Raw genomic sequence first — 16078 nt, 5'->3', positions numbered from 1 at the left:
GCTGAAACACTTGAAAAAGAAGAGTCATATGAACATCAAAGAAAGCACTTACAGACCTAAATTACTATATGCCTCTTAAATCTGATCACCTCACTTAAAAAAAAAAAAAGAAAATCCTAATACAAAAGGCCCAGAGAAGAGCAACAAAAATGGTACCTGAAAAAAGAAAGCTGAGTTACAAAGAGAGTTAAGAGGCCATAAATTTGCCTCCTACAGAAGAGAGATGTAAGGGGAGACTTCATAACAACCTTCAAGTTTCTAAACTGATTTGGCAATGTCATTAATGAAAACCTCTGCATGAGTTGTGTAGAAAAAAATCAGTGGTCATAGCAAGAAGGTAATGAAGAAACTTATTAAAAAAGTATAAAGAAATACTTTTAAGAATATAAGAGCTAAGAATAAATGAAATTGGCTAACTGGTGAAAATAAGAATGCAGACAGTATACATTAATTTAAAATAATGTATGATAACAGAGAAAGTTCCAGAGAGAGGGTCCCAAGAGTATAAAATTTCTTTCCCACTATATATCATTATCACATTATACAATCTAACCCCCCCCTTCATTAATCCAGCTCTCCATGGTTTTATAAAACACAATAGTAAAGATGGGATGGGCTCTTTCGAAGAAAACACACACCATTTATGTCCATTAACATTGGACTCTGAAGGGCAACCTTAATGATAGGTAGCAAATATTTATCTATTCATTTATATGTTTTGCTTTGTCGCTGTCTCCCACGTTGGCGAGGTAGCGCAAGGAAACAGATGAAAGAATGACCCAACCCGCCCACATACACATGTATATACATACATGTCCACCCATGCACAATATACATATCTATACATCTCAATGTACACATATATATATACACACACAGACATATACATATATACACATGTACATAATTCATACTGTCTGCCTTTATTTGTTCCCATCGCCACCTCGCCACACATGGAATAACAACCCCCTTCCCCCCTCAGGTGTGCGAGGTAGCGCTAGGAAAAACACCAAAGGCCCCATTCGTTCACACTCAGTCTCTAGCTGTCATATAATAATGCACCGAAACCACAGCTCCCTTTCCACATCCAGGCCCCATACACTTTGCATGGTTTACCCCACACGCTTCACATGCCCTGGTTCAATCCATTGACAGCACGTCGACCCCGGTATACCACATTGTTCCAATTCACTCTATTCCTTGCACGCCTTTCACCCTCCTGCATGTTCAGGCCCCGATCACTCAAAATCTTTTTCACTCCATCTTTCCACCTCCAATTTGGTCTCCCACTTCTCCTCGTTCCCTCCACCTCTGACACATATATCCTCTTGGTCAATCTTTCCCCACTCATTCTCTCCATGTGACCAAACCATTTCAAAACACCCTCTTCTGCTCTCTCAACCACACTCTTTTTATTTCTACACATCTCTCTCACCCTTACATTACTTACTCGATCAAACCATCTCACACCACATATTGTCCTCAAACATCTCATTTCCAGCACATCCACCCTCCTGCGCACAACTCTATCCACAGCCCACGCCTCGCAACCATACAACATTGTTGGATCCACTATTCCTTCAAACATACCATTTTTGCTTTCCGAGATAATGTTCTCGACTTCCAAACATTCTTCAAGGCTCCCAGAATTTTCGCCCCCTTCCCCACCCTATGATCCACTTCCGCTTCCATGGTTCCATCCGCTGCCAGATCCACTCCCAGATATCTAAAACACTTCACTTCCTCCAGCTTTTCTCCATTCAAACTTACCTCCCAATTGACTTGACCCTCAACCCTACTGTACCTAATAACCTTGCTCTTATTCACATTTACTCTTAACTTTCTTCTTTCACACACTTTACCAAACTCAGTCACCAGCTTCTGCAGTTTCTCACATGAATCAGCCACCAGCGCTGTATCATCAGCGAACAACAACTGACTCACTTCCCAAGCTCTCTCATCCACAACAGACTGCATACTTGCCCCTCTTTCCAAAACTCTTGCATTCACCTCCCTAACAACCCCATCCATAAACAAATTAAACAACCATGGAGACATCACACACCCCTGCCGCAAACCTACATTCACTGAGAACCAATCACTTGCCTCTCTTCCTACACGTACACATGCCTTACATCCTCGATAAAAACTTTTCATTGCTTCTAACAACTTGCCTCCCACACCATATATTCTTAATACCTTCCACAGAGCATCTCTATCAACTCTATCATATGCCTTCTCCAGATCCATAAATGCTACATACAAATCCATTTGTTTTTTTAAGTATTTCTCGCATATATTCTTCAAAGCAAACACCTGATCCACACATCCTCTACCACTTCTGAAACCACACTGCTCTTCCCCAATCTGATGCTCTGTACATGCCTTCACCCTCTCAATCAATACCCTCCCATATAATTTACCAGGAATACTCAACAAACTTATACCTCTGTAATTTGAGCACTTACTCTTATCCCCTTTGCCTTTGTACAATGGCACTATGCAAGCATTCCGCCAATCCTCAGGCACCTCACCATGAATCATACATACATTAAATAACCTTACCAACCAGTCAACAATACAGTCACCCCCTTTTTTAATAAATTCCACTGCAATGCCATCCAAACCTGCTGCTTTGCCGGCTTTCATCTTCCGTAAAGCTTTTACTACCTCTTCTCTATTTACCAAATCATTTTCCCTAACCCTCTCACTTTGCACGCCACCTCGACCAAGACACCCCACATCTGCCACTCTATCATCAAACACATTCAACAAACCTTCAAAATACTCACTCCATCTCCTTCTCACATCACCACTATTTGTTATCACCTCCCCATTTGCCCCCTTCACTGAAGTTCCCATTTGCTCCCTTGTTTTATGCACTTTATTTACCTCCTTCCAAAACATCTTTTTATTCTCCCTGAAATTTAATGATACTCTCTCGCCCCAACTCTCATTTGCCCTCTTTTTCACCTCTTGCACCTTTCTCTTGACCTCCTGCCTCTTTCTTTTATACCTCTCCCACTCATTTGCATTTTTTCCCTGCAAAAATTGTTCAAATGCCTCTCTCTTCTCTTTCACTAATAATCTTACTTCTTCATTCCACCACTCACTACCTTTTCTAATCAACCCACCTCCCACGCTTCTCATGCCACAAGCATCTTTTGCGTAAGCCATCACTGCTTCCCTAAATACATCCCATTCCTCCCCCACTCCCCTTACCTCCTTTGTTCTCACCTTTTTCCATTCTGTACTCAGTCTCTCCTGGTACTTCCTCATACAAGTCTCCTTCCCAAGCTCACTTACTCTCACCACTCTCTTCACCCCAACATTCTCTCTTCTTTTCTGAAAACCCCCACAAATCTTCACCTTTGCTTCCACAAGATAATGATCAGACATCCCTCCAGTTGCATCTCTCAGCACATTAACATCCAAAAGTCTCTCTTTCGTGCATCTATCAATTAACATGTAATCCAATAACGCTCTCTGGCCATCTCTCCTACTTACATACGTATACTTATGTATATCTCGCTTTTTAAACCAGGTATTCCCAATCACCAGTCCTTTTTCAGCACATAAATCTACAAGCTCTTCACCATTTCCATTTACAACACTGAACACTAAATGTATACCAATTATTCCCTCAACTGCCACATTACTCACCTTTGCATTCAAATCACCCATCACTATAACCCGGTCTTTTGCATCAAAACCACTAACACACTCATTCAGCTGCTCCCAAAACACTTGCCTCTCATGATCTTTCTTCTCATGCCCAGGTGCATATGCACCAATAATCACCCATCTCTCTCCATTAACTTTCAGTTTTACCCATATCAATCTAGAATTTACTTTCTTACACTCTATCACATACTCCCACAACTCCTGATTCAGGAGTAGTGCTACTCCTTCCCTTGCTCTTGTCCTCTCACTAACCCCTGACTTTACTCCCAAGACATTCCCAAACCACTCTTCCCCTGTACCCTTTAGCTTCGTTTCACTCAGAGCCAAAACATCCAGGTTCCTTTCCTCAAACATACTACCTATCTCTCCTTTTTTCTCATCTTGGTTACATCCACACACATTTAGACACCCCAATCTGAGCCTTCGAGGAGGATGAGCACTCCTCGTGTGACTCCTTCTTCTGTTTCCCCTTTTAGAAAGTTAAAATTTGCAATAATAATTCTCATAATGAAATATCGACTTTTCAGATTCTTTTTTCATGATTTTACCATTCCTGGCAATATAAAAAAAGTGATAATCATCCATGACTGGCATGACCCTTATCTTAGCAGAAATACATTCAAAATCATGAAGACATGATACTATACCCTATTATGAGACATCCAATAAGCAAAATTACAGTGATGCTCTGTTACAGTGGTGCATGATATAAAACAGCAGAGAATTCAAATAAGACTTACTCTGAATCACTGGACGTTCCTTTAATAGCTGACCTGCATTGATGATTCTGGCTAATGTTGGTAAATGAAGAGGAAGCCTGGAAGCAGTATATTCTCATCTTAATAAGAGCTGGAGAAAGCCTCAAGGAGTATCTTGTAAACATACTAATGTTACATAATTTACAAAGGCATATTCTCCTTAGGAGATAATTTTTTGTAAGAGTGATTTTCTATCATGTGTGTTATCATTTCTCCTTTTATTAATCTTTTTTGTCAAACTGGAATCAAGCACATTTGAACATTTCTGCCTCTTTACACATATATGTGTTTGTTACTGCATTCTCTACAGGCTAAGCAAAAAGTTACTCTACTGAATTTTTTCTAGTACAATATAATACTACAAGTATTGTATAACATATGATATCTTGCAACCTTTGGACAAAAACACTGCCATTTTATCATATCTTCCTAGTCATTAAACAGACTGCATATCCTTACCTTGAATATTTAATACTTTTTAGCCTATATGGTACCTAAAATAGAGATATTGCTTTTAGAAAAATAACATATATTGTAGATATGTAAGAAAGTAAAAAAAATATTCATAAAAGAATGTATGAAAAAAATGAAGTAAATAGGATAATTTGTTTTTATCTATTTACTGAAATATCTCTCATACTTGCTTCCGCAGATGCCTAAGAAAGAATGCTCATTAATTACATCTTCATATCATCATCATCATCATCCCTGTTTTCATTATCATCTTGCTCAAGATTTACTACCATTAACATGGTTTCACCACAAAGAACTCACATTAAACAGGAAAGCATCTGAAAGAAGCAGGCATAAACAAAGAAGCAAGTGTGTCTTAAGCACAACGTAAACAATGCAATAATGATGTAGATCTGTTCTACAATCTAAAAAAACTAGGCAAGCATTTTTTTTGCAAAGTGGCTAGATTACTGATAAATGAGTTCTACATGATATATTTCCTAAAATGTCTAGTTTCCAGATAAATAAAGTTTTTAGGTAGTTGGTTTACATACACTGTACCTGTATGAAAAACTAGAAGTGTAGCATTCTCAGGTCAACATGATTTGTAAGATGTCTAAAACTATGTCTGCGCACCAGAGATGAAAATATATATATGTAAAGACAGCAACATTGAAGAAAGAGAGATGAAACAGATCAAATTCATGATATGAGAGATAGATTTGCTATTAACCTCACTATGAGTCTGAAAATAAGTACAGAATGGTATATGACTTGATCATCTTATACAAAATGAAAAAAGTACAGCATGTTTGTGTCAATTTGATTTGTAAAAGTTTCCAAAAGGGCTTAAAACATGTCAGTGCATCAGAGAGATAGACATATGCATAGCCAACACTACGGAATCAAATGACGGAACCTAAATTCATGTTCAAAAAAAGTACAGTATATGACAAATATACTGGGCATTAGTGAAAATAAGTACAGTATATGACAAATACCAAAAGTAGCAGACAAGAGAGCAATAAAAAAAATGAGCTTGGATTCGTGATGAGAGCATTTTCTGATGTAAAAAGTATATTTCCAATGACATCTGTCATCAAAATATGATGAATATGATGAGAGAATGTAATAAAGCACACATACTTCGATCACTGAACATTTTAGGAAACTGATATATAATGTATAAGGAAGGCTGTGGAAGTACTAATGAAACCAAAGAAATTATGGAGAGCTAATTCCATGCTTTAATGTTTAGGCAGATGTTATCAAGCCTTAATTTCATAAAGAACCACTTTTTGCAAGCTCACATATTCCTTACCACCTTATTAGGTGAACACTTACTTGTAATGTATTAATGTCCCACTCAGTTTGCAATGTAAGAAGACACTCAATCAACTGAGCAACACGGTGTGTCACTCCTGACAACAAGACGACCTGACTGCTGAGGTCCACGAGCGAGGTTAGACTGGACACGAGGTATATGCACACAAACGAATACTGGTTGGGGAAATTTTAAAAATTCATCATTACCTGAGGGCCTGAGAAATGACAAGAAATGCAAACAGAATGTAAAACTGCAAGTATATAAATAATATAAACATCATCACACAGAATATCATGATGCTTGAAAAAGGTTAAGGTTATGGCATCTATCTGTGCACAGTATATTATATCACAAATATAATGTTTTTCTAATCTTTGAATAAGGATGAACATCCCAACTCTTACAATTACTTTTACAATTACAATTACCACATCTCCCTATCCACAACCAAGCCCCATGGTCTACCCTGGCTGCTTCACATACCATATTATTCCAAGTCACTCTATCCCATGCACATCCCTCACCCTTCTGCATGTTCATTAATCATTCCACACTCATTCTCTTCATATATCCAAACAATTTCAGCACATGATAGGGTTGATAGAGATGCTTTGTGGAAGGTCTTAAAAGTATATGGCGTGGGAGGTATGCTGCTAGCCATGAAAAGTTTTTATCAAGGATGTAAGGCATGTGTACAAGTAGGAAGAGAAGAGTGATTGGTTCCCTGTGAAGGTCAGTCTGCGGCAGGGGTGTGTGATGTCTCCATGGTTGTTTAATTTATTTATGGATGGGGTGGTTAGGAAGGTAAATGCAAGAGTTTTGGAGAGACAGGTGAATATGCATAGACATATACATACACATACACAGACATACACATATATCCACATGCACATATTCATACTTGCTTGCCTTCATCCATTCCTGGCACTACCCCATCCCACAGGAAACAGCATCGCTACCTGCTGCTTCAGCGAGGCAGCGCCAGGAAGCAGATGAAAAGAGCCACATTTGTTCACACTCAAGTCTCTAGCTGTCATGTGTACTGCACCGAAACCACAGTTCCCTATCCACATCCAGGCCCCACAGACCTTTCCATGGTTTATCCTAGATGTTTCACATATCCTGGTTCAGTACATTGACAGCACATTGACCCTGGTATACCAAATTGTTCCAATTCACTCTATTCCTTGCATGCCTCTCACCCTCTTGTGTGTTGAGGACCCGATCACTTGAAATCTTTTTCACTCCATCCTTCCACCTCCAATTTGGTCTCCTGCTTTACTACCAACAATGTGGATATATCAGTTAACAGTAAAAGAAAAAAATCAATATAAAAGAAGAAAGAAATGTTATTACCATGTCTACTGTTATGAAGAGCTGTCAAAAACAACCTTCACACCCCCTCTTCTGGGAACCTTAAGGTGCTCATTTAGCATGGGACCAGGCCATCACAAATGCAGTGACATAACATTCTGTTACTTTTAAATGTTAATATATCCATTGTTAAGGGATAATTTTTATTCACTTTCTTGCACTACATCATGGAATTTCTAAACCATGCCCACAGTTCAATGGATAACTTGTTCTCACAGCTCACTCTGCATCAAAAGTGCCATCCCATCTTTCTCTCTTACTCTATCACTAACCTCAGACTTTAACTACAAGGACATCCTCAACCATTTCATCCCTCCCCCTTCTAGTTAATTTCATTAAGAGCTCAAACATTCAGGTTCCTCTCATTCATCCAACATGGCTCATATCTCTCTCCTTCTACTTATATGCGTGGACATTCAGGCAACCCGTTTCTCTTTTTAAGAAGTCATAGTAAAAGAAATTACAAGTAAATCGGCCTATCTACATGAAAAAACTAAAGCCTTTTAAGTAGCAACTGTGTTTTTCAATTATACCATTACTGACCTAATAAAAAATGTAGATTTTGAGTGCATGACCCTGGAGCAAGGAACTGACTTTTAAAGCTTTATGACTAAATTTTGTAAAACAAAGTAAGAACACAGCTGGACAATGATAATGCTAATAAATACATATTAGATGTGTAAACAGAAAAATATGAATTGTCTGAGCTTTCAACAGAGACTCAGACAAGGGTATGCCAAGCATAGAAGTTTGGATGAACCTGCACCATTATATGAGATGTAGAAATATATTTGTGAGAGTGTAACAACACAAAATAAATATGAAAAGATGTACTTTTGTAACTTTTGCTTAAAAGGTGATTTAACATTTTGTTAACTAAAAATACATGTGATACTTACAGCACTAATTTCAGATGAAATATCTTTGCTGTCACCAAAGTCACCCCTAAATATTGGTACAGCAATAGCTAGGTATGACACAATTGATCCCAAGTAGTCAAATAAGGATTGTGTCATGTTCAACAGTATCTGGAAAACAAAAAGATTTGATGAAGAGAGACTTCTTCAAGCACTGCAATGGTGAGAGCTAGATATAATAATGTCTCCACTTGCTAGATCTGGCTCCATGTACAGCACTTCTCTAAAATATCTAGAAAGTTAACTACACTGACAACCATACCATACACCAACTAGCCCTAGCCAAAGACATGCTGCTTTTTCAATATGCCATCAGTGTTACCAATGCCATCCTCAGCTGTCTTTCATAAATGCAGTCCATGCAAAATGGAAATTAGAAAGGGGAGATAAATACCTACTTTTGCAAAGAGAGAGAGAGAGAGAGAGAGAGAGAGAGAGAGAGAGAGAGAGAGAGAGAGAGAGAGAGAGAGAGAGGGAGAGAGAGCAGGAGAGAGAGAGAGAGAGAGAGAGAGAGAGAGAGAGAGAGAGAGAGAGAGAGAGAGAGAGAGAGAGAGAGAGAGAGAGAGAGAGTTTCCTTTAATCAAACTTTTTTTTTGTTTTGGATCATACAAGCCATACACACTAATAATTAACAGTTTGATGGTAGGTTATTTGTATGTATATTTCGAAAAATTATTGTTCTAATACCTGCATCTGGGACGTGCACATTTGACTGTGGGCACCTGATACACAAAGCACTATGGAGAACAGATATACAGTTCATAAACAACAGCACTTTACCTGATCACACTCTGTGCTAAACCATTCATTTATAAAGTACATTTGATATATCAATAAAGTGACAGTTTTAAGCAAATAACATTGCTAGCTTGTGCAGATATACATGTTACACAGCACACTATTAGCTAGGTTGTATCTTAAAAAAAGAAAATACTGCTAAGTTTCTTGAAATGACATTCAACACCTTGTGTAACAGTCATTGGTTAGTTAATGCTACAGACCAGGTGACCCATATTAGTGAAACCCTCAAAATCATATGTGCTTACTGGTTGTTGAGATTCCTATTTCCCAGTCAGAGTGGTTAGTCAAAAAGGCAAAATTTTGATTATCAGCTTCCTGGGTGTGAGAGTCTGGTGCAGAAAGGTCATCAAATGGAGCCTAATGGCTGTACTAGATAGCACTGTCTAAAGTGAAGCAGAGTAATCTGTGCTCAGTCTTTACATAATGTGGCTGATGCTGGGTGTAACAAGTATGTATGTTACCTCTGTCCTTCTGTTACTCTGCTTGTAAAGTAAAGAGGTTCCATTATTCCCTGCAATGCCCAAATAAAAGTCTGATATCATATCCACAAGTTTTCATTGCCTGTATATGATAGAAATGTTTAATTACCACAACAATACTATGAATTTTTTTCTGCCTGAAGGATCAATATAGAATCTGTGCGGATGACTTTTACTAGATCAAGGATGATTCAATCTGGATTGAAGTGAATGATTTGTAGTAGTTGATGCATGTTTCAATACTTGGCTGAAGGCCATAACTTCAGCACGCGATTTTGTTGCTGCTGTTGCCCTCACTGGTCAGGCCATCGTGAAATGCATGAGAGAGTTCGGTGTAGTGCTTGTGAAGGTGAATTCAAAGATGAATAGAGTCTCTATTGAGCTACTCCTTTGGGAACATGGTGACAGTAAAGATAACAGTAGAATACAATGTTGACATTAATGACCTAAAGTTGGCCAAAAAGTTCAACTGACAAATCAACAAACCAACCAACTGACAGGGACATGAATGTCAAGGGACGAATCAACATACCAACCAAGGGTAGTACAATAGTTCTTCCACTGCTTAGCAGAGAGAAACTGAATTATATACCATTATCTATAAATGTAAGTATAGTGGAAAACTATTACAAACGTATGGACAAAATGGTGTTATGATCCTCGGACCAATCTTAATATGAGGATCAGAGGCCTGGTAAGCAACAAAGAAAACCAAAGGCCACATTCAAACAGTATAAACAAAAATGTTAAGAATACTATTTTGAGAGTCTTAATTTGATAGGAAGAAAAAAATAAGATGTACTGAATGTATCATCAATATTAGAAGCCATCAGAAAGTAACAGTAAGGACATGTAAAAAGAGTGAACAAATAAAAATGATAGTGGATACTATGAGGGAGATAATCACTATGAAAATCTAGTATATAATGGAAAAAAGTGTTCAAGATGCACAGAAAGTAAGAGAAGCATGAAAGTGGAACATGAAAATCAGACTATCACACAAGCACACATTAACCACTTACACAGTACCATACTAAAGTACTGAATGTTTAATGAAGCAGGACATATATGCATGCATTTCCATAGATGAGTATGTAATGTAAGTATAGTGGAAAACTATTACAAACGTATGGACAAAATGGTGTTATGATCCTCAGACCAATCTTAATATGAGGATCAGAGGCCTGGTAAGCAACAAAGAAAACCAAAGGCCACATTCAAACAGTATAAACAAAAATGTTAAGAATACTATTTTGAGAGTCTTAATTTGATAGGAAGAAAAAAATAAGATGTACTGAATGTATCATCAATATTAGAAGCCATCAGAAAGTAACAGTAAGGACATGTAAAAAGAGTGAACAAATAAAAATGATAGTGGATACTATGAGGGAGATAATCACTATGAAAATCTAGTATATAATGGAAAAAAGTGTTCAAGATGCACAGAAAGTAAGAGAAGCATGAAAGTGGAACATGAAAATCAGACTATCACACAAGCACACATTAACCACTTACACAGTACCATACTAAAGTACTGAATGTTTAATGAAGCAGGACATATATGCATGTATTTTCATAGATGAATATGTTCATACCTGTCTATTGAAGAGCCTCTGCTGGGCTCGTATAAGTATATCAAGTACGCGATTAGTTTTGCAGGACTCTACAGGGCCAGATACATGGAATGCAATAGACTCAGAGTCCACACGCACTTGCACATGCTTAAACCTAAAGAGATGGGAAAAATTATCATACAATGCAAACGTCTCTGTTTAACCATACTTTTGAATCAAAGGGAATATAGTGACAAGGGTAAAAAATTTTACAAACTATAAAAACTCAAGCATAACAGGAAAGTAAACTCCATCATTTTGAAACACTTTCTTCGGTAAAGGCAACTCAATTCAAAATACAAAAGGGAGTCAACCAGAAACAGGCCATGGTGTCCTTCAGAAGCTATCTGTGAAAGATGTCAGAATCTTGCAGATTAGTATTGTAACAGTAGAAAGGCACAGATATTTCAAAAAGAAAAACCTGCATTGGTGAGAAAAGCCTGCAAACTTTTAATGTACAGTGACTATGGAGGCAAAAATAATGTCAGTCATGAACACAAAGCAGGATACTTATCAAGTCTATTTTTAATCTATGATACTGTTTCACCCATTGTAATGGGTAAATTCTTCCATATGTTAATGATTCTGTTGAATAAAAAGTACTTCAACTCATTCAAGGTAAAACATTTGCCTTCAAGTTTGTATCCATTACTTTAAGTGAAATCATGTGGAAAATCATGCCTGAAGTACCGGTAACTATCTAGATAGAGATCATCAAAGCCCTCGATAATTCTGAAAACCTATATCAGATCATCTCTTCACTTTCCCTTTTCTAAGCTAAATAAATCTGAATAATTTAGCTAGCTTTCACAGGATATGTTTCTCAGTCTGAAACTCTTGGTAGCTTGACATTGTACTCACTTCATTGTGTTTATGTCCTTTTTCAAGCAAGGTAACCAAAACTGAGTACAATATTCAAGGTGGTGACACACCCATGCTTTGCAGTGACTGAGGATGATTTCCCTCGACTTAAATTCAAAAGCCCTAACCATGCATCCGAAAATTTTGTTTGTCCCTTTTACTGCTTCTGTGCACTGCTTCCTTGGTTTAAATCACCGGAGATTATTACATCCAAGTCTTTACCTTATTTACCTCTTGGAGCTCAACAGAATTCTTACTGTATCTTGCCTTCTTGTTTATACAACTATTAAGTTAATCTTTGTGCTCACCAAGATCAAAATTCATATGCTACCGATAAGCCCAATTCTTAAGTCTGTCTATGTTAGTTTGAAGTTGCAGGCATTCAATTTCAGGTGCACATTCATTTGCCTCAGTACTGTCTGCAAATATTGATACCTTACAATGCAGCCAATTATAAATATCATTAGCATATGTGAAAAAGAGAACTGGTTCCAAGACCTGCAGCACACCATCTATCACATCTAACCATTCTGAGGCTCAAACATTACTCACTACACTTTGTTTACAGCTAGTCAAGCAATTTTCTAACCATCAAAGTACAACTATATCTGTACCATGAGACTTAACTTCTGCTATCAACCTTTGATATGGAACCTTATCATGCGCTTTTTAAAAATCCAAATAGATATCATCAATCACTTTACTTTCATCATACTTGTTGATTATATCAAAAAAAGAAATCAAGCAGATTTGTCACACATGAGCAGTGTAATCAAAAACAATACTGAGAATCATTTATTAAGTGGTGGTCCTCTACATGGATCTCTTAAAATTTTGTCCTGAATGAATATTTACATAAATTCTCCAATAACAAAAGTTAAGCTTATTGGAAAATAATTTCTAGGATATGACTCTTTATCTTTCTTTGAGTCTTGGTGTTAAACTGGGATAATTCCATTCCTCTTGAACTTTCTCTGTAGCATGGGACTGATTGAAAATGCAATTAAGGGCTTAGCTATCTCAGTTTTATCCTCTTCCAGTGTCCTTGAATAAAACTCATCTGGGCCTAATGTTCTATTTACATTCATTCCATTTCCTGCTGAAAGTATATCTTCACCTTTAATGTTAATAATGGAATAAGGCACATGATTTCTTTTCTTTTTTCAATTCCTCAAAACAATCATGGAAACAAGATTATGATTTAAATATGAAGAGAGTGCTGTAGGATGCAAAACAATCATGCTAAAAAAAATTCTGGAGAGCATCTCAACCCCTTAAGCATGCAACACTGGGGAGGTAGGACTTTATCTGCTTGAGACAGTTTCTTCTGAAAGAGTAAAAGGGAGGGAAGAAAGTATACATACACACAAGGCTAGCACTAGCCCCTATGTGTAGGACTGCCTTCCTCGAAGCAATTATTTCTGCTTTTCCTTCCAGTTACTAAACATCCATTTCATGAATACAAAGCTATCAAGTATCCGTGAAAAAGATCAAAACTCTTTCCATGAGAATTTAAGGGTGTTACAGCTACTAATGTTGTGGTTCGAAAAGTTCTTCAGATGGAGTTAAAAAGTGGGGGAGGAAAGGGATGTATTTAGGGAAGCAGTGATAGCTTGCACAAAAGATGCTTGTGGCATGAGAAAGGTGGGAGGTGGGCAGATTAAAAAGGGTAGTGAGTGGTGGGATGAAGATTGTTAATGAAAGAGAAGAGAGAGGCATTTGGATGATTTTTGCAGGAAAGGAGTGCTAATGACTGGAAGATGTATAAATGAGAGGCAAAAAGGTCAAGAGAAAGGTTCAAGACGTGAAAAAGAGGACAAATGAGAGTTGGGGTGAGAGAGTATCGTTAAATTTCGAGGGGAATAAAAAGATGTTTTGAAAGGAGGTAAAGTGCGTAAGACAAAAGAACAAATGGGAACAATGGTGAAGGGGGCTAATGGGGAGGTAATGACAAGTAGCGGGGAAGTGAGAAGGTGATGGAGTGAGTATTTGAAGGTTTGTTGAATGTGTTTGATGATAGAGTGGCAAACACAGGATGTTTTGGTCGAGGTGGTGTGCGAAGTAAGAGGGTCTAGGAGAATGGTTTGTTAAACAGAGAAGAGGTAGTGAAAGTTTTGCGGAACATGAAAGCCGGCAAGGCGGCGGGTTTGGATGGTATTGCAGTGGAATTTATTAAAAAAGGGGGTGACCAAGTTGTCTGGTTGGTAAGGATATTCAATGTATGTATGGTTCATGGTGAAGTGCCTGACAATTGGTGGAATGTATGCATAGTGTCATTGTACAAAGGCATACGGGATAAGGGTGAGTGTCCAAATTACAGAAGTATAAGTTTGTTGAGTATTCCTGGGAAATCACATGGGAGTGCATTGATTGAGAGGGTAAAAGGATGTACATAGCATCAGATTGGGGAAGAGCAGTGTGGTTTCAGAAGTGGTAGAGGATCTATGGATCAGGTGTCTGCTTTGAAGAATACATGTGAGAAATACTTAAAAAACAAATGGATTTGTATGTAGCATTTATGGATCTGGAGAAGGGATATAATAGGGTTGATAGAGATGCTTTGTGGAAGGTATCACGAGTATATGGTGTGGGAGGTAAGTTGCTAGAAGCAGTGAAAAGTTTTTTACCTAGGATGTAAGGCACGTGTACGAGTAGGAAGAGAGGAAAGTGACTGGTTCCCAGTGAATGTCAGTTTGTGGCAGGGGTGCGTGATGTCTTCATGGTTGTTTGTTTATGGATGGGGTGGTTAGGGAGGTGAATGCAAGAGTTTTGGAGAGAGGGGCAAGTATGCAGTCTGTTGTTGATGAGAGGGCTTGGGAAGTAAGTCAGTTGTTGTTCGCTGATGACAAAGCGCTGGTGGCTGATTTGGGTGAGAAACTGCAGAGGTTGGTGTCTGAGTTTGGTAAAAAGCACGAAAGAAGAAAGCTGAGAGTAAATGTGAATAAGAGCAAGGTAATTAGGTTTGGGAGGGTTGAGGGACAAGTTAATTGGGAGGTAAGTTTGAATGGAGAAAAACTGGAGGAAGTGAAGTGTTTTAGATATCTGGGAATGGATTTAGCAGCAAATGGAACCAAGGAAGTGGAAGTGAGTCACAGAGTGGGGGAGGGGGGCGAAGGTTCTGGGAGCACTGAAGAATGTGTGGAAGCCGAGAACATTATTTTGGAAAGCAAAAATGGGTATGTTTGAAGAAATAGTGGTTCCAACAATGTTATATGGTTGCGAGGCATGGGCTGTAGATTGGGTTGTGCAGAGGAGGGTGGATGTGTTGGAAATGAAATGTTTGAGGACAATATGTGGTGCAAGGTGGTTTGATCAAGTAAGTAATGAAAAGGTAAGAGAGATGTGTGGTAATAAAAGGAGTGTGGTTGAGAGAGCAGAAGAGGGTGTTTTGAAAAGGTTTGGTCACATGGAGAGAATGAGCTAGAAAAGATTGACAAAGAGGATATATGTGTCAGAGGTGGAGGGAACGAGGAGAAGTGGGAGACCAAACTGGAGGTGGAAGGATGGAGTGAAAAAGATTATGAGCGATCGGGGCCTGAACATACAGGAGGGTGAAAGGCGTGCAAGGAATAGAGTGAATTGGAATGATGTGGTATACCAAGGTTGACGTGCTGTCAATTGATTGTACCAGGGCATATGAAGCGTCTGGGGTAAACCATGGAATGTTTTGTGGGGCCTGGATTTGGAAAGGGAGCTGTGGTTTCAGTGCATTATACATGGCAGCTAGAGACAGTGTGAATGAATGTGGCCTTTGTTGTCTTTTCCTAGCGCTACCTTGTGCGCACGGGGGGAGGGGGGGTGGTGTTTTTCA

The 16078-nt window shown here is 38.3% G+C and overlaps 1 protein-coding gene across 2 annotated transcripts in view; it reads right to left on the bottom strand.

The window, feature by feature from the left end:
- LOC139760613 (lysosomal cobalamin transporter ABCD4-like) overlaps positions 1-16078 on the bottom strand; it is a 48427-nt gene that overhangs the window by 11154 nt on the left and 21195 nt on the right. For both annotated transcript variants that reach the window (XM_071683997.1, XM_071683996.1), the window contains exons 7-10: positions 11389-11521; positions 8496-8624; positions 6240-6395; positions 4425-4501 (exon numbers count right to left, since the gene is read on the bottom strand). In XM_071683997.1, the coding sequence (XP_071540098.1) occupies positions 4425-4501; positions 6240-6395; positions 8496-8624; positions 11389-11521 (495 nt within the window). The remainder of the gene's footprint in view (positions 1-4424; positions 4502-6239; positions 6396-8495; positions 8625-11388; positions 11522-16078) is intronic.

This window comes from Panulirus ornatus, chromosome 37 (assembly GCF_036320965.1).
Source record: "Panulirus ornatus isolate Po-2019 chromosome 37, ASM3632096v1, whole genome shotgun sequence".
Lineage (NCBI taxonomy): Eukaryota > Metazoa > Arthropoda > Malacostraca > Decapoda > Palinuridae > Panulirus > Panulirus ornatus.
The sequence above is the reverse complement of the archived record's forward strand: the minus strand, read 5'-3'. Positions and strand labels throughout refer to the sequence as shown.